Source organism: Carettochelys insculpta, chromosome 17 (genome assembly GCF_033958435.1).
Source record: "Carettochelys insculpta isolate YL-2023 chromosome 17, ASM3395843v1, whole genome shotgun sequence".
Lineage (NCBI taxonomy): Eukaryota > Metazoa > Chordata > Testudines > Carettochelyidae > Carettochelys > Carettochelys insculpta.
In genome coordinates, this window is record NC_134153.1 from 8280651 (window position 1) to 8304775 (window position 24125).

Consider the following 24125-nt stretch of genomic DNA (forward strand, 5'->3'; position numbering starts at 1 on the left):
GTTGTTGAAGGATTTGTTAGTGATTGATTCAGTTTCTAGTTTGAAGTCATGTCAGGATCGACTCCAAAACAGACCTCCAGTCCGCACAGAGCTGCTGATGTTCCTGATCCTGCTCGGGCTGGGCCGGATGGCCCAACTGACAGCTCCTTTGGTGAGCAAAACCTTAGCTTCACCACCACTGACCTCAACCTGGTGGAGATGACGGAAATAGAATACACCCAGCTCCAGCACATACTCTATTCGCACATGGAGGCACAAGCAAATGAAGGTGGAATGGAATCTAGACTCAATTCAGCTTTCTTCTCAGCTAGTAATCCTGCAGATCAAGCTCAGCACCAGTCCTCAGTGCATAATAATCAAGCTGGCTGTTCATCATACTCTGGGAGCCAGTCAGTTTACCCAGTTATCTGTCAGGCAGGTCTAGCTTCTGACAGCAATTTCATGGGTTCAAATCAATGTCTGGGGCATGTTGACTTTCAAGAGCTCAGAATGATGCTACTTAGTGAATCTAGTCTCCCTTTTAATGAAGTAGATAAAACACCTAACAGTAGCTCTGTAGAAGTCACAGGGCACAGTTTAGTAAGAGTTAAACATGGTGAAAATTTTGGTGTGACAAATAAAGAAACTGTACTTGTTGAAAATTCAGCACCAGCTCCCGACTCTAGATCTAAATCTGCAGTTCGTGTTCGGTTGGAAGACAGATTCAACAGCATCCAGACAGAAAACCCCAGATGTCAAGAGGCCCAAGAATCTGGAGTGACTCTTAACAAGTGTGTTGTCATTAACTTCAGTTTAAAGTACACTGTTAAATTATGTATTTTTATGTAATTCAGTATTAATATAGGCCGATTCAGATTTATGAACAGTGCTGTTTTTAATACTCAGAATGACTAGCTGTATGATTTGGCACAAATTAAGGAAGTGTGGGTTCAGGTCCCATGAGTTTCAACTTGTGCTTATTGACACTACATCTATAATTTGGTAATTTAGAAACAATTACACAATGCAGTTGTATAAATTTTCAACTTTTTCATGGCATCAATATCAAATGTAAGTAAAATATATAAACCAGAACTTTCGCTATATGTTAAACCCTACTTACTTTGCAAAAAGTAATGTAGATTTCATGACCTATTAACACACTAATTGCAGGACTCTACTTAGTGTTGTAATGTGAAAGGAGATCCATAGTGGTATCAGATTCTGGTCTGTATATATCCTCTGGCAGCAAGATATGAACTTCAGATTTCCATTCACTGCCACTTATTTTGATATTTTATATTTGATATGTTACTGAACCTGTGTTTTTTTTATTACAACATAATATATTCTTTTTTTTAGTCTCAAACTTAGCTGAGGAAGTTAGTTTTATAAAGTACAACACTGTAATTTCACTACACAGAATAAAATAATTTACTAATCTGGTCCTTTTTGCAATGGAAGTCAATGAGGTAAATAGTTGGCCCCTAACGACCATGTGTATTTAAGGTAAATGGAAGTGATTTTTGTAGTTATTGTCAGTAGGACAGTAGCAGAAAAAATTTCTACAGCTGTCATTTTCAAGTAATACATCTTATTTATTTATTTTTTTATAGTTTAGTAACACTAATTCGCCAACCAGCAGAACTAATGGGTGTTCCTCTTCACCAGCAGCAGAATAAACGTACTACATTAGTGAAAAATAAGACTGCTGCTGCAACTACTGCTTTACAGTTCACATATCCATTATTTACTATGAATACATGTTCTACTCCTGGAAGTGCTAATCCTTCACAAACACAGGTAGATGTTATATTTTCTATTATTATTTGTATCCTTCTCCATTGAAACTTTAAAAAAGCCTAAATTTGTAAAAGTCCTGTAAGATTTAACTAAAATACAATTAATTAAGTGGTCAAATCTGAAGTTATTTTATGGGATTTTGTTTAATAGGAACTTACATAGGTATGGTCAAAGAAATTTAAAATTTATGTGACCTTTTAACATTCTGAAAGATGAAGTATGGTTCTCAATTATTTTGATTAACTCCTTATATGAATATGTAACCATCTGGCTGGACCAACAGTCTATTAGATTTCCTACCAGGAGCGTACTTTCGTTTTGATCACTTAATTCGCCAGTACATCAGTTTCCTCCACAAAGATACAGCTGACTGCAAGTAGGTGGTTAGCAAATGACATTTTCTCTTGGGTCCCGATCCTTGTTTCCATTTTCTTTTGACAAAAACTCATGAAATGTAACTTTCTCACAGTTACTACTACAAGTCAAAAATAATAACTGGCATTGGCTTTCAGAAACTGCCAGCGGTACAACTGTAAAAATATACAAATCGTCTGGATATTGAAATCACCTGATTGGTGGTACAGAAAAAAATCACAATAGACACTTGATTCATCAATACATTTGTAAAATGGGACTAAAATTATAATAAGCATTATCATAGTCTTTTCACTTAATGCTTCCAATTTCCTTTCCAGAACTCTGGAACATCATGTACTGTTCTGGAAGCTGCCAAACATCAAGACCTTGGATTACCTAGAGCATTCTCTTTCTGTTATCATCAGGAAATTGAATCCACTAAACAAACAGTAGGCACTAGGAATAAAGCTTTACCTGAGCAAGTTTGGATCAAAGTAGGAGGTAAAATATTTAGCTTCTGCTCACATTGCTTTCTGCGCCACTCAACCTCAAATTATCTTTCTTCTAATTGTGCTTTTACTGGTTCCATATATGCAATGTGAACTCTACAAATCATCTACATAATCTGGAGGTATTTGACAGGCTTTCAGAAATGATAGACATCTATGTAAATATAATATTTACCCCCTCAGTGCTAGTTTTGGAAGTTTTATAACGGAGCCAAAACTGCAAGCCCCCCTGCACATCAATAGGAATTACAAAACCTGAATTCTCATTATTTCTTCAGGCTCTCTCTGGTAGTAAATCTCCACCTGAGGAACATCAAGGGTATCTCATAGCAATGAGTACAGGGTGGACCTTGTCACACAGATTCCTATGGAAATGTGTTGCTATAGTCAGGCAGTTATTCCGACATGGGCCTCTTTGTGGTTGTCTCTGCCCTCCACAGCTCGTCAGATCTGTAGGGTATCCTGGAAAAACCTGTCCATGTGGTATTTCTTTCTCTCTACTGTCCCATAGGATGACAACTGGAGTAGTGTGTATAGTTCTGGGCACCACATTTCAGGGAAGATGTGGACAAATTGCGGGAAAAAAGTCCAGAGAAGAAAAACAAAAAATATTAAAGGTCTAGAAAACATGACTTATGAGGGAAGATTGGAAGAATTTAGTTTGTTTGATCTGAAAAGGAGGAGACAGTTGAGGACATGTTAGTTTTCAAGTACCTAACAGGCTAGGAGGGAGAACATTTCTCTCCGGAACCTTTGATGATGCTGAATTTGCAGCACAAGAGGTTAAATTGCAGCAAAGGAGGGTTAAGTTGGAAATTAGGAAAAACTTCCTGACGGTCAGGGTTATAAGCACTAATATAAATTGTCTAGTGAGGTCGTGAAATCTTCATCATTGGAGATTTTTAAGATTAGTTTAGACAAATACCAGCCAGGGACAGCTTAGAGCAGTGTTTCCCAAACTTTATATAGTTGGGACCCTTTTCTTTTTCAGTACGTTTTATTGCAGCCCAAAAATATAAACACAGAGAAAAAAAAAGAATGAAAAATGAATAAATGTTCAATTTATTCACAATAATAATAGTACATAGTGGTAACTGGTATATTTTCTAGGGACTGATGATTTTTTTCCAAGGACTGGTACTTGGCCATGGACCATACTTTGGGAAACACTGGTCTAGAGGGTGCTTGGTCCATTCATGAGGGCAGGGACCTGGACTAGATGACCACTTGAGATTCTTTCCTTTTCCATGTTCTGTGATTGTATGACTATTTTTTACTATCAGTAGGGAAAAATTAATGCATTTCAGCTGGTGATATTTCCTCCTGAGTCCTCTGACACATATATATAGGACTTTCCTCTTTATGGGAGCATCTGCTCCTTAATTATTAACTGGATTGCACTTGTTTATTGATTGACATTTTTTTTGAATAGCAGAATGAAAAAAGTTGATTGCCTCAATATTAGTTTACATTTGGCAGGGCAGTAGTACTGAAAATGAAAATTGTAGAAGTTTATTTATAATTAAAAAGTAATATTTTTCCAGAACTTTTTATTTCCAAAGTGCTTTAGTAGAATTAGGCACTTCATTTTCAGATGACAGTATGAACTCATTTTAAAAATAAGAAGTTTCAGTTACACAGGTCTAACTTTCTATATTAGTGATCATAAACGTGAAACTTCAAAACTTGAAAAATCAAGAAGTTTCAGTGAATCTTACTATTTATTAGACAATAATAGAGTTGGAGAATCAGAAATAAAGTACTGCTGTTTCCCTTGCTTTGCAAAGAAGAAGCTTTATGTAAACAAGCAATAAACAAAAGAAGTCGCAGCCGAATACGCCCGTTGGATGCAAATGTAGACCGCAAACCTCTTAGTGAAATTCAAAATATATGTGATGATCAAAGTACTGCATCTGCACAAGGTACCTGGCAGTCAACACAAGTAAATTCAAGTATGCAGGCACAGAGTGGAACTCACGGAGGAATCTCTCAGCGGAGAGAGAGGCATAATCGCATGGAAAGAGACAGAAGGTAATTTCTGCTACTCTACGTGAAGAGTTCCAAAATAGAAGATTCTTAAAGCGTAAATTAACTACAGCATGCTACTTACTATAATTTAGAATAGATTATTGGCCATGTTTGTTACTTCATCCACTGGAGAAAGTGTCATTCTTATATAGAGTATAAAGGCCCATACACAGGAATTTCTGGTGGGGGAAGGGTTTGCTCTTTTTTGTAAATATGGATCACCCTGCCCCGCTCCCCCCCCCGGTGGGCTGTGCTCTTCTCCCATTGTCAGCGCTCCAACAGGCCCTGCCTCCTGACCCCCATCCCCTGAACACTCCACTAGACCTGAAGAGCCCCCCTACCCACTTCTCAGTCCAACCCCCCGCAGCCCCAGCTTGGCCCAGGAATCCCCCCGACACCCGCTCAGATTGAACCCCCACACCACGAGGCCCATATCACCCCTTCCAAAAACAGTGTCTCGTCTCCCCGCGCCCCCCCCCCCCCCCGGCTTTGCCCAGGAAGGGGAGAATTACTTGGGGGCAGGGATCAGATAGTGGCCGATGGCAGCAGGAGCAGCACTCCCCACATGGCACTCCATCTCAGTTTGCTGAGTCCTGCTTTTCCGTGGCCCGGGAGGCAGAGGCAGAGCGTTGTGCAGTGAGTTTGGAGGCACAAGATCGCTGTGGGGAGGCAATCCCCTGCAGCTGCTACCACCTGCCCGCCCCCCTGCCCTGGTAATCGGGACCAGGCTGGTCATGGAGGGGAGCCAAGGGTCAGGGTGGGAGGGCAGCGTGGTGAAGGGTGGGGGAGGGAGGGTTGGTCGCACACAAACACTCAATAGATAGGCCTGGAATGAATACCTTCCGGAAGCAAAATTCTGGTTGAGGTTTTTTTTTTTAAAATTATAATTATTGACGCTATTAAGATAAGATCTACCAAAAGGCTTTAATAGGTTCAGTCAAAACATGGTCATTTTATAATAAATCAGGAAATAGCAAACTTCAATATATAGCTAACAAAAGATGCCTAATCATGACATGTAGTGGAAGTGGAAAAAGGGAAAAAAAATGTTTTCTAATTGTAATTGAAATAATTTTGAATTATTCTAAAGCTAGTACTTTAAACTATAGATTAAGCTGACATCGTTAACTTGACTCCACCCACTCATTTGGAAGTGGCAAATCCCAACATAACATGGGCTACTGAAACTCAGCTAATAGAATAAGATTGCCAGGTGTCTAGTTTCAGCACCTAGTTGCACAGGAATCCTGAAGGCTCTGGTCAGTATACTGCTGACTGGGCCATTAAAAGTCCAGTCAATGGCATAGTGGGGCTCAGGCAAACTCCCTGTGTGCCATGGGCTCCATGCAGCTCCTGGAAGCAGCTGGCATTTCTTTCTGGCTCCTAGAAGGAGGTGCATTCCATGGGGCTCTGCATGCTGTTCCCCACCTTGAGTCCTGACACTGCTACTTTTATTGGTTGGGAACCAGGGGCCATTTTAGCTCTCAGCCAGCTTCAAGATCAGTCAAGAAAAAGGGTGGCTGAGCGTCACCTTTCCACCAGTCTCAGGATTCTGAGCACCTACAATGCCAAGATTGTTTAGTTGAACACCATGGAAAAATGTAATTTGCTTTGCATTACTAAATCTGCAGGTCTTGGCACAAAGCTATGTTTAGTCTTAGAGCCTAAGGGTGATTCTAATTTGAATTAGATCCTAATTTGTATTCCAATTCCTGCTGTCAGATTTATGTCCATTCTTTTGGCAGAGGGGCTGTATAGTTTGTCCACTATACGTAGCAGAGGGGCATTACTTGCATATAAGGCAGGGGTCAGCAACACCCCCCCCCCCCCCCCCCCCCCCCCCGGCCAGCCCCGCCCCGGCATGTGTGCCAAGTGAGCCGATTTTCAGCAGCGCACGAGGCAGGAGCTGAGCCCCACCCATGCAGCCTGGACTGTGCTTAAAGCTGTGCTGCTAACCGCCACCTAAATGCTAACATTCTGCATCTTAATTTACGTATTAATGAAGCTGTTGCAAATAGGAATACTGTATTAGTGACGTTAAAAAGTATCACTGGCGTTGGACTGTACCTAGCAGTCAAATTTCAGCATGCCACTGCAGCACGGCTATGTCTACATTACAGCGAGCTGTTGACAGACATGACTGTCAGAAGTGTGTGTACGACAAACCTTCTGTCGACAGCTCACATTCACACACAAAAATGGCTGAAAAGAGTAATCTGCTCTGTTGAACCAGTGCCGCCAGCCTGCCCAGATGCTTGACAGAATAGCCAATGGGCCACTCGGCACACAGGGCTAGCGGGAGAACCGGAAACCCTGTCTGTGAACAGAAGGGCCCCCCCTCCCGAACAGCTACACAGCATTTTTGTTAACAGGAGGCTGTTAAGAAAGGCTTTAGTCTGCAACATGGAGCGGCACAATGCTTCCAGTGGCTATGCTGGGTTTTTGTTGACAATCTGGCAATATAGCACATTTTGTGTGTAGACGCTCTGTGCCCCTCCCCCCCGCACGATAGGCCGGTTTTTGTCAGAAAAGCCCTCTTGTGTAGCTGTAGCCAAAGGTTGCCACCCCCCCCCCCCCCTTTTTCCCCTGGGGGCACTATAGAGGAGCACGTTAACCTCCCATGATGTTCAATTAAAAGCAGCCGTCCTGGTACAAAACAGATTTATAACCACACGATCACAGTGTGACATAAGACTTGGAATTCATTTGCAAATGTGACACTTTAAAAGGGATCGCAATTATGTTGTGCATTACAAGGGCACGTTCCTCACCTTTGATATTTGCAGGAATGGCACACATCCCTGCTTAACTTAATTTGCGTCTACTGGTTCTATTAGTGACAAGTTACCTACCCCCCCCCCGCCCCCCGGGCCAAAAAAAAAACAACAAAAAAAAACCCCCCACCAGCAATATAAGCCCTGGATGCTAATTGTCTACGCCTAAACTGAGGAAGTGGGTCTTTCCCACAGATGCTCATTACCTAATACATAAATGTAGTAGTTTTTAAGGTGCTACAGAATAGCATGGCTCCATGGAGCAGTGATTCAGCACAAACCCTCAGAAGCCGCTGCTAGCAATGGTGCTGGCAAACAATGGCTGAAAACTAAAAGCTTGCTTTCATGTTCTTTCCCTAGGAAAAAAGCTCAGCCAGATGGGTGCACTGACAAAACTCTTCAGGTGGATGCAACTTTTTGGCCTGTAAGAGGCCAAGGTGGTAGCAGCCAATGCGATTTACAGATACTTGGGCTAGCCTTGATGACTCAGCCAACTATTTGTATTTAGCCCTGGGCATACCTGTCTAGCTAAAACAGGTATCAGTCGTAAACTGGCTGCAGCTCCATGCATCTGTGTGCATTGGGTGGGTTAATTGATATAAATTGTTTTGCATTGCCTGTAGGCGCAGAATCCGGATTTGCTGTGATGAATTGAATCTGCTTGTTCCATTCTGCACTGCTGATACCGATAAGGCAACAACATTACAGTGGACAACAGCATTTCTGAAATATATCCAGGAAAGGCATGGGGATTCCCTGAAAAAGGTTAAAAAAATCTCAATCTGTGTTAAAAAGATTTTCTAATAATGTTCTTAAAAAAAATGGGATTTTTTTAAACTAAATATGTATTACATCATTAAAGGTGCACGAAACACACGTTGGCTACTTCTTTTGTCTCTTAAAAATGTGTCTGAAGGCTACAAAGTCACTGAATGGGATGATCTTTCAATAGGTGTGACTAGACTAGTTTCATTTCTCTGCATTGCGCTCATTGTCTATGGTGCATCAGATCACACAAGCTAAGTAAAGTGTGATTTGCTCAATTAGTGCCATGCTTAGGGCACTCAGAAATGGCTATAGGCTGGATGCCTTCCCCAAACATTGCACTTTTTAACCCATAAGCTATCCTGCTCACTCAAACACACAAGCTGTTTTGCACATACCATCGCCTGCTTCCTATTCCAAGTGCCCTGGTTTTTGTAAGTGCATTTATTTAGCTTGTGCTTTATTGGATGATTTCGGTGACATATATATATATATATATCACACAGAGAGAGAGAGAGAGAGAGAGAGAGCGAGCAAGCGAGCTGTATGCATAATATGTTATGCACTGATGGCCAACTGAGATGCAGTTGTACGTGTAGCCAGTCCCCTCAGCAGTGTCTTGGAGCTGGTTGCATAGTGCACTTCAGGAACTAATTTCAAATAACATCTTAGGGCAAGCACTACAAAAACTAGCATTGGTAGGCAGAAGCCTTTGAGGTTGGAGCTTTTGTGTCTTCAGAGTTTTTGCCAATGAAAAATTAGTCAAAAATTAAAACTTAAAATGAAGAAATAGTCAAAAATAAAAGTTCTTCCTTCAGATAAATATAAGCAGTAGCTGTTGATTAATAGGATGCATTGAACACATTGCAAGTAGACGTTGCCTAAAATGCTAACTGATTTGACACAAGAATGTCTATAAATGGAGGAGTAAATTCTTTCCTTCTCTAATAGGTGTGACAGTTTCTAATTGCTGTAAAACTAATGAGCTTTCACAGCAGAGTACTATGCTGGGATCCAACAGAGATTTAATGTTGATTTAATGCCAAAATGCACCATTTTGCCAGGGTTCTTTATGTCCTAGACGAAGATGCTGATGATACTTTTTGAGGATGCAGCTGTGTCGGATGAACAGATATGTTGTGGGGATTGTAGACGATCACATTAGGCGGAAAGGGCTGCTAAATTATTACATTAGTCTGTAGTAGCAGGCAATTTGTTTCTGCCCAATTCAATGTTTTTTATGGCCTCTTTCATTGAAATAGCTGAACTCCTTACCGTTGTTAATTTATTTCACTCTTCGCTGTTCCTATGATATAGTGAAATACAAATATCCTAATTTTACACCTGGGTAACTGAGGCACAGAAAATCTAAGGAAATTCACCAAAAGATATTTGGGCACTTAAGTCTGCTTAGATACTTTTGAGAAGTTGGGCTTACATAACTTGCCTAGGATAAATGAAGCAGTGTACAGAGCAGTACATTGAAACCAGTTCTCATGGCCCAGGTAGCATCCTAATCATGGGACAGTCTTGCCCCGTGAAGTTTATGAGGTTGAAGGATTTGCTTCTTAGTAGTTTGAAAACATTTTACTTACTTATTGCAAATCATAATTCCTTTTTATTTTTAATTTTAGGAATTTGAGACTGTGTTCTGTGGTAAAACAGGCAGAAGACTAAAACTAACAAGACCAGACACATTAGTAACAGGTCCAATGCAGGAGAACATACAGAATAGCACAGCAATGGAGATCAAGTAATTTGAACTAAAAACCCAGCATTGTATGGAAAGTATTGCTCACCAGTGATGTTCCCTATCAATTATTTTATGTCTGTTTACAGGATTTTTTCCATCTGCTGTATTTAATTTGAAACTGAGAGCTCCAGGAATGACTTGTAAAATATAATTTGTAAAAATACATAAACAGAACAGTAAACATTCTTTATTTAAAACAAAGATAAATGCATTATCAAACAATATTTATTGAAACAATCCCCCCTTATTAGAGAGGCTTTGAATCCAGAGGCAACAAGAAAATGTCGTGATAGCTACTATATATTCCCCTCAATAGCTACCAGAATTAATTTTTATCTTCATATAATGTAGTTGGTCTATAACAATTTCTATCAGCCTGTCCGGTTTTATTTAGTCACTCATGAATGCACTTTCCTGTTAAATATTAAATAATTGAAAGAAAGAAAGAAAGAAAGAAAGAAAGCCATTATAATACCCATTTCACATTTGGAACAATGAGAAAGTTAAATTGGTTATTGCTTCTATAAGTGTACGTGTTGCAAATATTTTATGCATTGGAATTCAAATTTACAATGCATATTGAATCATTCATCCCCATAGAAGTAAAGAATCATACAATGCTGTTGGCATTCCTTTTAAAGTACAGCAGTATTTTAAATACTTTTTGTACAAACTTTGCAACAACTTTCCTGTATTATGGCATTAGTCCAGAAGTGGTATATTGCAAACAGTGAATTAAGTGCACAAAATATTTTAATATTAAAAGACTAGTAATGTTTCTGTACTTGTTAAGACGCAATGTTTAGGACTGAAATAGTATATTTTATTAACTGAAAGAGTGGCTTTATTAATTTCTGTAAACAGATGATGCTGACAGGATTTATAGTACAAAATGTCACCCCAAAATAAATATTGTTTTAAATCACGGATATTCACAAGTTGTTTTCTCCATTTTATTTTTAAATAATTTTAATAAAAACAGTTGAAGAATATGGAATTCAGTAGAACACGCTTTGATATTCATATATAATGACATACAATGTCACAAAAAAGGGTTAAAAATCTCCTTTTATTTTTACAAAAATTAATACAGTAATTTTGGTAGAAGTTTAAAAAAATATCCTCTTTGAATTGGGATTTTTTTCACAAATTTTGTGCAAACAGCTGAAATAGAGAGTGAAAATGCTGTTATTGAATAACTTTTATTATAACATGGAAATATACAAAAACTCTCCCCTGTAAATTATAATATATACATTACACCCTTTGCAGAGTTAGACTGCAACAATACAAAGGATTTAACATTTACTAGCCATGGCAAATGTTTGAGGTACAACCTGGTAATTCATGATGAAAAAGAAATATACAGAGTCAATGAAGTTCAATTATTGCTTGAATCACTACTGAATTCAGTGAACATAGACTCAAGCCTTTATACAAAATAGCCACAAGCTTTTGTACAGTTAGGGAGATGACAGTAAAGAAGCAGTGCTTCCTCCTGGAGGTCTCTTCCACAAAGTAGAGAGGAAGGGAAAGTGAGACTGATTTGCAGTAAAATTTATGGAAAATAAGGGAGGGTGGGGAAACAATATTAAGCATCTTTTAGTAAAGGGTTTCATATGATGCTTTCCCAATTCATGGAACTGAATTACTGTGTCAAAGTCTCCATTTTATTTATTTTAATAAAAGGAATATTTGTCCATTTATCAAGAGGAGGGTCCTGTCTGTTTTCATACAATTCACTGTTTACTTAAATATTCAGTCACTTCTTCACTTTTTTTTAATGTTGATGATTTTTTGGATCCTCCTCCAACAGCACCCATGCAGGCTGATGTATCACAGATCCCTGGAGTTCCCTGAGCCCCTACTGCACCAGGTACACCAGGATCACCTGGCAGACCGGGTTCACCTTGAGCACCATCCCGACCATCTTTGCTAATTCCAGGTACACCTGGTGGACCTTTAAAGAAGAGAAAAGAAAAATTATTTAGGATGAAATACTGGCTTCTATTTGCACGTAAAATTTAAAATATTAGCTAGGTATCTGTAAACAGGTTATAGCCAGTGCTGTATTATGGCCCTATGGAGCATAGGATATCAGTAGTGAACATGAAAATGCTTTGAGCCACAAGTTACATTTTGCTCTGTTATAATGGTTTCAGCCTGGAATAACTGAACTGGATTTAATGGAGTTAGTTGGGATTTATACTGGTATAACTGACAGTAACAGCAGAAATTTGACAATTCATAGTTATGCCTTCATATATGTCTGCTTGTTTTGGACACTGCCATATTGTACTGTGGCTGACAATTTCAAAACTGGCTTCTCAGTGAGTCCTCTCTCTACTATTATGTAACCAAGATTAGCATCGTAGTTGTAGAGAAAAAGGAATTCAGTCACAGCACTAACCACATGAAACACAAGCCCAATAACAGCCTTTATGTTAGCCTACAGTGTTCAGAAAATGCATAAGGTTGGGATTTTCAAAAAAGTCTAAAGATATGCCTACGCTTGTCCCCCTTCTTTGAAAGGAGAGTGGTAATCAGGGTGATGGGAGATTACTAATGAACTTCTGTGATGCATATGCAGCACTTCATTAGGCAAACTGTCCCCCAAGGTGACTTCAAAGTGTCAAACTTCAAAGTGTCGGCATGCCACGTACCCTTGGCGAGTACAGGCACTTCGAAGTGCCTGCAGCTACACGGCATGCCGGCACTTCGAAGTTTGACACTTTGAAGTCACCTTGGGGGACAATTTGCCTAATGAAGTGCTGCATATGCATTGCAGAACTTCATTAGTTATCTCCCATCACCCTGATTACCATGCCCCTTTCAAAGAAGGGGGCAAGTGTAGACATAAACTAAGAGAGTTAGGTGACCAGACTCCACTGAATTTTAATGGAATTTGAACACCTAATTTCCTTAGGCCCTTTGAAAATCTCAGCTTAAAGTCTTAGAGGAGCCTCGGCTTGGTCTCTAGTTTTGTACCTACTGTCTGTTGAAAGTGAAATAATAGGATTCATATGGGTTGATTCCCAAAAGGTACAAATCGGAGAAGTAGGCATATCTCCCATTTAAAGTTAATGGGATTTACTTGCCAATGCTCATTTGCCACTTGGAAAATCTTCCCCTTATGTCTTACTATTGAATTTGTAGATGCAGTAAAAATGTGCCTCTAAAATTCATGGTCTTAATTATAAATTGAAAAGTTCCATCTAAGAGGAGATCTTACATAAAAATAGAAGTCTGTTACTCAATAAACAAGTATCATCCATATTGCTGTCATCTGCGTACTCTTCTGTCGTACTAAATATTGCATCAGCTTACCTTGAAGACCTTGATCTCCATCAGGACCATCAGTACCTATGCCAGTGGCTCCTTTATCTCCCTTTTCACCTGTATCACCTGTAATGATGTAAAAGCATTTTAATGGAAATAATTTACAGAGAACAGACAAATTAGCCCTCATATGTGGAAGGGGAAATCCTGTCAGTATAAATGGTAATGCAATACTTAATGCCAAAAAAGCTGCTTGAGTTGATCCAGTTGCTAGATTGGGATCCCAAGTGTGCACATTTACTGCTGCTAATTGCTAGAAGTTATAATTTCATTATAATTGGCTGCATTTTAATATTGCATACTCTCACTACTGTAACTAATGTCAGTCAGATCTCCATCATTTTATATTAATGGGCCAGATTTTCAAAGATGTTAGGCACCTAAAGATGAAAACAGGTATCAAATGAAATTTCAGAAAGCACCAAGGTGTCTGACTTTCCTTTAAACCAATGGGAGTTAGGGATTAGATACATCTGTAAATTCCATTAGGCACCTGCCTGCATCTTTATGAGCCTGACCATCTTTCAAAATCTGGTCCAAAAGCTATACATTTAGTAGCAATAATCAATTACCTTAATTAGTGTAGCTCAGAGGTCCCCAGACTTCAGGGCATGCCCCTCTGGGGGCACAGATGAACAGTTGGAGGAAGGAGTTTCCCTCAGCTCTGTTCCCAAACACCAGCCAAGGCTCTGCTCTGAGCTCCAACCCCATCCCTTGCTGTGGCTCCAGGCTCAACCCCTTACCTCCTCCCCTCCCCCCAGCCCTGGCTTGAGGTGGGGTGAAGGTTAGACAGGGCTTGAGGGTCAGAATGTAGAAGTTGGGGACCGTTTGTATAGCTGCACACATATGAATCCTTTTAAATTATAATGGTCATATTTGTGTACATTCCAAAATTACTTCATAATCTAGGGTTGCCAGGTGTTTGGTTTTCAGCTAGGACTGTAGGTCAGAAAGGGACCTAGTGGCTCTGGTCAGGTCTGATGATCAGACTGCTATAAATCTGATTGGCAGTGAGGTGGGGGTAGTGGGGGGGCGTGATGGTGGCAAGGGGCTGCCCCCGTCTGCCCTGTCTCCACTAGGCTTTGAGAAGTGGTAGGAAGGATGGTGTTAGCAGGGGTGGGGCCTTGGAGAATTATCAGAGCAAGGATGTTCTATTTTGTGCCATTAGAAAGTTGGCAATTTAAATGAGACATAAGTGGCTTCTGAAAAGCAAAAGTCAAATTTCTGTAGAACCAAATTCTTTATTGTGCTGCCCCCTAGTGTTTTATCTCATATCACAGAGGCCCTCTTCACAATACATTAGGGGCTTGTCTGTACTACCTCCCAACTCCGAAGGGAGGATGGTTAGTAGGGTGTCAGGAGATTAGTAATGAAGTGCTGCGCTGAATATGCAGCACTTCATTAAGATAATTCTCCTCCGCGGCAACTCCAAAGTGTTAAACTTTGAAGTGCTGGCTCGCGTGTAGCTGCGGCTAACCCGCCGGTACTTCGAAGTGCCTGGGCAACTTTGAAGTCCCTTTACGCCTCAAAATTTTGAGGCGTAAAGGGACTGCGAAGTTGCCCAGGCACTACATGCGAGCTGGTACTTTGAAGTTTAACACTTTGGAGTTGCCATGGAGGAGAATTAGCTTAATGAAGTGCTGCATATGCCGCACAGCACTTCATTAATAATCTCCCGACACCCTACTTACCATCCTGCCTTTGAAGTAGGGAGGTAGTGTAGACATTGCCTAGGAGTTTGAAATCTTCAAATTCTGGATTTCCTTTGAGCAACTCTTACCAATTTGCTCATAGGAATAACGTCTGTAGGCTCAGACTTAACTAGCCTTGAGAAGCAGCACAGGACTTTGCTGTCCCCCCCACCTTCCCCACTTTGTCCTAAGTTACCATCTTAATGATCTTTAAGTAAAATAACAAACAAAAAACAATTTCCTTTCACTTGCTTTCAAGAAACACAGAATTGTGTTTAGTTCTAAATGTATACAGTAAACCCCGGATAAGCAAAATTTCAATTTGCGGCTTAACTTGCATTAATGCAAGTTAAGTGCAAATCAAAAGGAGCACAGCTCCCCGTTGCAGCTCGCGGCTCCCTGCTTCAGCCCCTGGCCCCTGCAGCTAGGGGAAGCCAGGGAGAAGCTGCTCTACTACAGCTGTCTGCCCACCTTGCTCCCCCAGCTGGAGAAGCCAGGCAGCTGCTGCAGTGTGGCTTCTCTCCTGGGCCTCCTGCAAGCCCAGGTGAGCTGGGAGCCAGGCTGCCACCTGGTTCCCAGCTCCCCTTTCCCTGACTTACACAAAATTCAAGTTATGTAAGGGTGTGCAGGCGCGCAACCCTCACATAACTCAGAGGTCTACTGTATGTCAATTGGTAGAGGTAGCTAGCTTAATATTTAAAGTGTTTTGTCCTAAAAGTTTGCTATTTATGAGTAAAATTTAGGATTTTTCTCCAAAATTCAGGTGACTGTATTTTTATGTATTTAACAAACAAAATCCATCCCCCAACACAAGGAGACCATAGCACTGTAGAGACTTGCCCTAGCTGTCATGACTGGCTGTGTCTCATGCAAGCAGCACACAGAAAGTTTATGTTTCCCAGTGTATTTTCTTTTCTTTTTCGTGTCTGCTGCTGCCTGATTGCGTACTTCCAGTTCCAAATGAGGTGTGTGGTTGACCAGTCCATTCGTAACTGTGGTGTTCGGAACTGTGACTTACTTGGTTAACTGAACAATAGCTGGCTGTTAGTGGTTGGAGCTTCAGCAGCTGCACATGCTGCAGTATATGCTGGAGTGCTCTCCTTTTTGAAGGATCACATCCATCCCAGATGATTTGATGCTTATAAATGGTTGATTGTCACAAGAGGAGTATTTAGCACGGGAATGATTTTGTCCCAACTGGTTTAAATCACTACATGCAGTTAATTCATACATCAATGATTATTACAAAGGAAGTGCACTGTAATACAGAAAATGCTGACACCTTCCCCCACTCTAACCTCCCAAGGACTTATTCATGCACCACTGAAGTTAGCAGAACTTCCCTCAGTGATTTTAGATGGATCAGGAGCAGTGTAACTAGACTGCCAATGATTTCATCTCACCTCTGGGACCAGGATCTCCAAGTTCACCTGTTGGCCCTCTGTATCCAGGTGGACCACGAGCACCGGGATGACCAGCACTTCCCATTGCCCCAGGTGGACCTGGGGGACCAGCTGGGCCAGGTCGACCCATCAGTCCAGGAGCCAAGGGCCTTCTCAGATTAGCAGCTAACTGTGCAATTTGTTCTAAGAAAAAACAAACAAACAAAACTAAAACTAAATTCTTTTGCCCCATGCCTATGCTTGAAATTTGAAAACTTTTTTCTGGTATGCGACACTTGCCACCAAGTGTATTCAGTCAAAGGACAAGATTACAAGCTCTGGATTTCCACCAATAAAAAATTGATTGCACAGTGCAGACAGAATTATTTCTGATGAACATACACACAGCACTAATTGGCCTCATGGAAGTTACATGCACAACTGAAGTTAGAATTTGTCCTGGTAACCTACAACTGGAGATGCCTGGAGCTGAACCAGGTGGATACATTTTGATAAGATGACAAAAAAATGGTGGTTCTTTATATAAAACCTCTGGACTTGTGCATAGATTTTGCTCAGGAACCTCTAAACACTTTGCAAACTGATGATTTTTTTTTTGCCTTTGTGATATTTCTAAACTAAATAAAAATGTTTTAAATAAGTTTGATGCAAAGTTTACAGGAAAATAATACTCAAGTAACGGGTTTTAGGTTTCTACCACAAAAGATAAAATTGAATACAGTGTTCAAGGTGCAAAACATTCAGACATCCAATAATTTCTTCGAATCTCACAACTCAATTCCCATGACCTTTGGCATCGTAAAATAGCACCTGTATCAATCAGCCATTCAGTGAGCGGAAACTATACTTTGTCATGGTTGGCTAGTCATAAAAGTCCCATTGCAGTGGAATGCCCAATAACTGATTATTGTCAAACTAAGTAGAAACAAGTGCTCCCTGACTATAAATTGTAGCTATATTCTGATGCAGCGCACAATTAAAAGTTCAGCTATCTCAGTTATACTCACCATTTATCATTCCACCACAGAGTTCTCTTATATGTTGTTCACTGGCCTCTTTACCCTGCAATTAACAAAAGAACCCTGCCTTACCCAAAATTATATTAATTACTGTCATAAAACTGTTAATCCATGAAATAAACTTATTTCTAATTAATTTACCAAATAAAGCAGGGCCGCAGCTGAAACTGAAGAAGAAAGCATACCTTCTTGACAAAATATCAGCTTATGCCGTAAGGTCCTTGGGTGCTGATTGTGTGAACAGTGTTGATTTTAAATTTAGTGGGAATATTTTGGTGCTAATGTTCTAAGTCGTGTGTTTATTTTGTTGTTTATTTGGCTTTTATTAAAAAAAGTGAAACTCAAGTTTCAGGAAAATAACAAAAGCCTAATGTCAGTAATATAATGATCCAACTGGAGAAAGCTTTGCATTTGAAAGTTGTTGACTTCTATTAGTTCACTTTCTCAGTGCTATAACAGTTATGGAGAACAAACGTGACTTCATCCATCAGATCCAACCCCAATGAATGCAAATAACTCCTAACAACACATTTCACTGAGAGAAAATGAATCCTGAAAAGGTCCAGGTTCATGTTACTTTAGTGCTGTGTGGATAGCGTTGGAGATGAGACAGTCTATATCACAGAACAGGAACAATATAGGTAGCGTCAGTACATGCTTTTTCAAACCACTTCAGTGTGACTCAACCTTACTCTGTAAGGACAGTAGGTAGTTCAGTCTCCAGGCCCTATTCATTCTTTGGCCTTTCTTATGGGACCACTCCATGGGAATCAGTTAATACCAGCTGTGATGTTATTTTGGTGGTGTGGACATTTGTCCATTGGGAATTGGACTGAGGGCACTAAACACATTTCACTCAGTTCTCTGAGGATATATCAACACTGCCATCTAAGTTCAGGGTTAGTTAGGGTGAACAACTGTCCTGTATTGGGCAGGATGGTCCCATATTTGGGAGTCCAAAAAGGCATCCCGACTTATTTTTTAAAAGGGACAAACTGTCCCTTATTTAGGCCCTCAGGGACTGGGGGTGAGGCCGGGAGTGCCTGCAGCTTCCGCTCTCTCTGGACTCCGGGTGGGGAGTGCCCGCGGCTACCACTTTCCCAGGGCTCTGGGCAGGGAGCATGTGCAGCCACAGCTTTCCCTGGGCTCCGGGTAGGGAGCGCCCGTGGCTATCACTTTACCTGGGCTTTGGACTGGGAGCGCCCATGGCTTCTGCTTCCCAGGGGCTCCAGGTGAGAAGCGCCTGGCTGCCGCTTTCCTGGGGCTGGGGAGGGGGCGCTTCCCAGGGCTTGGTGCAGACAGAGGAGCCGCCCCCCTCCCAATATTTCCCTGTCCTATATTTGGAACAGGGAGATACGGTTGCCCTAGGGTTAGTAAAACTTGAGTTAGCAGACCCTGGGTTTATTAACCTAAGACTTGAGTATCTATGCTCATTTGTAATACCAGGTTAGTAATTCTTGAACATTGGATTTCATCAGTGCATGATTCAGGCTCATGTTCATCCTTATTCCAGATTTCCTATGTTCCTTCCAAAAAGGTGACTGCTCTAGCCCTTTGTTGTTGCACACGGTAGGAAAACATGACTGTCCACAAAACTTAATTAGGCAGAGGACAAAGAAAGTCAACCTGTGAGGATAGTTCTGGCAGACTTTCAGAACATGAGTCCAGAGGGGTTACATCTACACTATTAAGCAATAAAGCTTGTATCCTGGGTCTAGGTTTGACTCAAGATGGACCCACGGTCTCTGTGGGATCTTAAAACCCTGGGTCTGAGCCCAGGATTAACGTGATCTATATGTAGAAAGAACTGGAGTTAGGCTTAAGGCTGAGTTCAAACTCTGGTCTTATATTACAGTGCAGACATAGTCTGAATTTCCATGAGATGGTAACTTACACATTCACTTTTCCCCTGCACCGGATTTGAACCAGTGGTCTAGAATTACAAAGTTACATATCTTGTTCATGTTCCCTGATCATGCAACCTCCCAGAGGCTGCCATTTTTATTTATTTCTGACATTAAGGACCTTCTTTACTGACTTAGAGCAAAGGAGATTTTCCTGTCAGCCTGATAATACTCATCACAGGTACTAATGATGCAAACCCTGTAAGACTTCTCCGCTAATGAACAAAGGGGCAAAAACCTATTTTGTGATTGTATTCTAAACAGTGTTAACCCTGCACCCAAGATCCATTAGAACTGCTGCTACTGCCCATTCATCCACTTTCAGGGCAGCACTGTGCTCAAGGAATAGATTATACTTACTGGAGGGCCAGGTTTTCCAGTAATGCCGGGGATACCTTGCTCTCCCTGGTAGCCCATAGGTCCTGGATGACCTGGAATCCCTTGCATGCCAGAAGTCCCATTAGGTCCTTGTATTCCTTTAGGACCCAGTTCGCCTCTCTTTCCTAGCTAAGGAGGCAAAAACAAAAACAAAAACATCTTAAAAGAGGAGGCTCAGCATATTCTTATTTATTTTTTCCACAGTATTTCTTAGTTAAGCTTTTCTTTCAACTTTCTTCTTTTCTCTCTTACTGACATATTGGCAACGATGACCATGTATATTCCTCATTTTGCAACACAGGCTTACATGGTTATTATACATGTTTTAGGCTATAACCTACAATTATAATTAGGTAGTAGAAATAGTGCTAGCGGCAATGGTCAAACCTACTGACGGGAGTAGGGGCAAACAGGGCAGTTGCTCAGGGGCCTGGTGTTTCAAAGGGGCCCAGAGCTCTGGTCACTGCCACTGCTACTTTGGCAGTGGTGGTGGACCAAGCACCAGGCTCCTTTGAACTGCTGCAACAGTGCTGCTCTGCCACTCAGCATGACTACTGGAGGGAAAGCGGGGAGGGCAGCACTGTGACCTGAGCTTGGCCTCACCCCTTCCTAGACATGGAGCTAGCTGCCCACCCTGGGGACCAGCGTGTCTGTCGGCCCCCCTGAGAATGGTGTTCAAACCATTCTAGTGACATAACCAGGTCATGCAGTAGCAGACAGAGTCAGGTTCTGAGAACACCACTCTGGGAAACCATGTCAGAACCAAGAGCATTGATGCTCTCTTGCTGTCTGCTGTAGCATGGAAATGGCTTTAGATTTCAAGCATGGAGGTGTAACTCTGCTTTTCGGTATCACCATAATAGCAACAGCAATAAATACCCTCTCAAGGGTGCTGCTTATCTTGGACTTCCAATGGCCAAATTTCTATCTCATCGCGATGGGCTGGGAAACACAAAATGAGATGCTAAGAGTCCTGAGTAAATTGTTTTCCACATTAGGCATTTTCAGCAATAATCAATGGGACAACTTCTGTGGTTAAAGTTAAGCCTGGGTTTAAGTCCACTGCTGGATGGGGCTCTTTGCACACAGCCCCCTTCTGCAATGTTGAGTTTTAATTCCCACACAAATGTAGAATTTGCACATACAACTTGGGTAGCCATCTTTGTAGACTGACCCCAGGGCATGCAAGAAAAATAACCAAGGTCCAAAAGGTCATGTAATGACTATGTTCATGGGCTGGGGCCCAAAATAAGAGAGACTTCCACTCCGATGCTTCATAACCCAACGAGATCAAAAGCTACAGAGGGGCGTGCTAAGCACATTCATTTCCTTAACATTCCTGTGATGCTCAGTCCGAAACGGATGACACTCACCTCTCCCTTTTGTCCCGGGGGGCCGAAAGGACCCTACAGAAAAGGGGAAGCTTGATTTTATTTTCTAAAGAACAATAATGAGTTGCAAAGTAAACAAACCTTTGGAAGCAGGGCCCATTCCTGTGTACTATACCCATTGTAATGGCATTCTTGATCAGGTACTTGGGTTTTACACTGATGCAAATAACAATATTGCAAATGGGCATAGCCCTAGGAAGCCAAAGGGCATTGAAGTAGAGTGGATAACTCCACTGGTATCTCTCTAGGTCAGGATTTCTCAGCCTGGTTGGGAGCCAAATTGAGTTGCCAGAATGCTAGAAAGGATCATATGGCAGGTCCTGTTTCACACACCTGGCTGGGCTCACTTCTCTGCTGCAGGAGCTGCAATCTCTGGAGTCCCAGTGCTACTCAGGTATGGCTCAGCCCCCAGGGCGATGGGAATCTGGGGAGGCCAAACTGGAGCGAGTGGCACTGGAACCCCATGAGTCAGGTTACAACTCCACTCACATAAACTGTGCCATCACGGGGGCAGGGCCAAACCTGAGCATCATTGCCATCCTGGAGGTTGCAATGCCGAGAGCGGAGAGCTAAGCTTAGCCAGCCTCAGCCCAGGAACTGCCATTAGGGGATGGATGCCAGACAGAACCTCACTTCCACCACAAAGGGGCAGGATTCAACTGATGCCACCCTCGCACTTCCTCCCCCACGTATTTACTGGGTCAAGACAAGCCATAGACATTTACAAATGGATCCTGAGCCCAAGAAAGTTGGGAGCCTTTATACAACCTGCACTTCTGCAGAGCAGTGCTGGGCTCATCTGGTCAATATAATTCCTCTTACCACTGAAGGGTAGAATACAGCAACAGTGGTTGAAGGAGCTCCAGATAAGTGATGGAGGGGCTCCAGAGAAGGGGATAAAACAGGTTTAGGGGTGGACTGGTAAGGAATACATTTAATTTTACGAGTAAAACTAGAGCAGGCTTCCTCACCTGTATCAACAGCGATTCATCATTAGACCCCCAAGGCCAAATTCAACTTTGGTGCTAGCAAGCAAGACTCTTTGGAAGATATCAGCATTTCATCCACGTGTAACAGGGCTGAACTTAGTGGGTGTGGTAAGGCTAAATACCTCAGAACAGACGGGACTGCTGGCTTTTACACACTCTACAGGGCACCTGACCTCAGTGAGTGGTAGAAGCAACTAATCAAAGTGAGCACAGACCACATGTGGCCTTGAAAATTCATAATGGCTGTTGAGTGCTGAAAAAAGAACCACAAGGCGGCCAGTGGGCACAGTGATGAAGGTGAATGGGATACTTGGTTTGGTTTCACAGGACACAGCTTCCTTTTCAAAATCAAGAGTAACTGGTTTCAGAGACGTAGCTGTGTTGGTCTGTTTCAACAAAACCAACAAAGTCTGGTGGCACCTTAAAGATGAACAATTCTATTATGGCATCAGCTTTCATGAGTTGCAACTCGTTTCATCAGATGCATGTAGTGAAAGAAAATCTGGTGAAGTGAGCTGCGACTCATGAAAGCTGATGCCATAATAAAATTGTTAGTTTTTTAAGGTGCCAACTTAAATAGTGTAACTGTAGCCTTTGGAGCCCTTGTGTATTCAATGATGGTAGTTGCTCTCTGGTCCCCACGGTTTGATGTGTTAATTCTGCTTTGTTTAAATGACACCTACCAGTTCTCCTTTGTCACCTGTCAGGCCATCTGCTCCAGCAATACCCTGAAAACGCAAAACAGTTAACACATGAGAACCCCACCAGTAGGGTTGCAGTGGTTATTCACAAATGCATGCTGGCCTTTTCTGTCACAGCCCAGTCATTTGTGCGCTGAGTACCCTCACTCAACTCCTCCTGGAAAACTACCTGAGGAAAACCACACACACACTGTGCTCAAGTACCCAGAAGCGCAATCAGCTGCACTTTTACTCAAGTAACTTTTTAGGTACTTTTTTCCACCTCTGAAAATTCAGCTGGAATGTATGAGCCTAAAGAATTAAGCTATTAACAAGACCATGTTACGGTTTGACACTGAAGATTTGGGGGTTTGATGTACAGAGACAGTGTAGCAAACCTTTAAACGTGAGTTTAGCCTTTTAGTAAAGATACAGAAAAGAAGGAAAAGCAACGCATTGACGTGTAAAGCGTTAAGTAAGGCTTTCATTTTAACAATATATGTTAATATATTTGTTTGAGCTGGCAACAGTTTTAGAAGGGACCCCCCATGGCCCTGTTTGACAAGTTTTTTTTCCCAGTGCTATTGAAGATGGCGTTAACTATCTTTTTTGGAGGGAGGGCAGAGGGAGAGAAATTTTATGAAATGAGGTGGATCTTTCACTACTGCCATTGTTAAGTCTGATTCTGTTTCCTAAGACGACTAAACAAGAGAGACAGACAGACACATACAAAGAGAGAAAAGAAAGCAAATTAAGGAAAGACAGCATCCATCTCTGGTGCTGACTTTCCCTTGCAGCATCACTATTGCAAAAACAAAGACAAATTACTCTGATTTATTAGCCACTCTGAATCTGGCAAACTGACCAGCATTGGGCTGTTTATAGCATTGACTTTAGTTGCCTCTTTCTAGTGCCAGGCTTACAGCAGTGTTGCAAATTAGGCAGTGCTTGCTGGACTTCAGTTAAACCATGGTTTTCCAAACTGGGGCTGTGTGAAAAAATTTGCAGGGGAGGGGAGCGAGGCGACCCAGCCCCACCCCCCCCCCAATCACTCCCTCCACCTGAAGAAAGAGCCAAGCCTTTGCTTCCAGCTCTTAGCCTCTGCCATTTTACATGGGTGACCTGGCACATTCGCTATAAAAAGCAGGCAGCCAGCAAAGACCCACGTGATGTTAGCTGCCTCCTGCAAAGATGAGTGAGTGTGGGTTGGGTGGGGGAGGAGGAAGATGGGATTAGATGAGAGGCTGACTCAGGTAAGGGGGATGGGGTAAGAGCGGGGACTGGTGGTGCCAGGCTTTGTGGGATGGGAGGGGCTTGGACAGGCAGCTCACTGGGCTCGGCTGGCTGGCTGGCTGGCTGGTGG

At 41.8% G+C, this 24125-nt stretch overlaps 2 protein-coding genes across 2 annotated transcripts in view; one reads left to right on the forward strand and one right to left on the reverse strand.

Moving 5' to 3' along the window:
• The first annotated feature begins 168 nt into the window (after positions 1–168).
• TCFL5 (transcription factor like 5) lies at positions 169–9972 on the forward strand. Its single transcript, XM_075011980.1, has 7 exons — positions 169–607; positions 653–770; positions 1596–1782; positions 2478–2640; positions 4436–4679; positions 8074–8215; positions 9850–9972. Exons 1-7 carry the CDS (start codon positions 199–201, stop codon positions 9970–9972), a joined length of 1386 nt encoding a protein of 461 aa, XP_074868081.1. The 5' UTR covers positions 169–198.
• A 1080-nt stretch (positions 9973–11052) lies between these two features.
• COL9A3 (collagen type IX alpha 3 chain) overlaps positions 11053–24125 on the reverse strand; it is a 71666-nt gene continuing 58593 nt past the window's right edge. The window contains exons 25-31 of the mRNA XM_075012156.1: positions 22766–22810; positions 21076–21108; positions 19685–19831; positions 17409–17463; positions 16402–16584; positions 13296–13373; positions 11053–11928 (exon numbers count right to left, since the gene is read on the reverse strand). Coding sequence (XP_074868257.1) covers positions 11708–11928; positions 13296–13373; positions 16402–16584; positions 17409–17463; positions 19685–19831; positions 21076–21108; positions 22766–22810 — 762 coding nt within the window. The 3' untranslated portion in view covers positions 11053–11707. The remainder of the gene's footprint in view (positions 11929–13295; positions 13374–16401; positions 16585–17408; positions 17464–19684; positions 19832–21075; positions 21109–22765; positions 22811–24125) is intronic.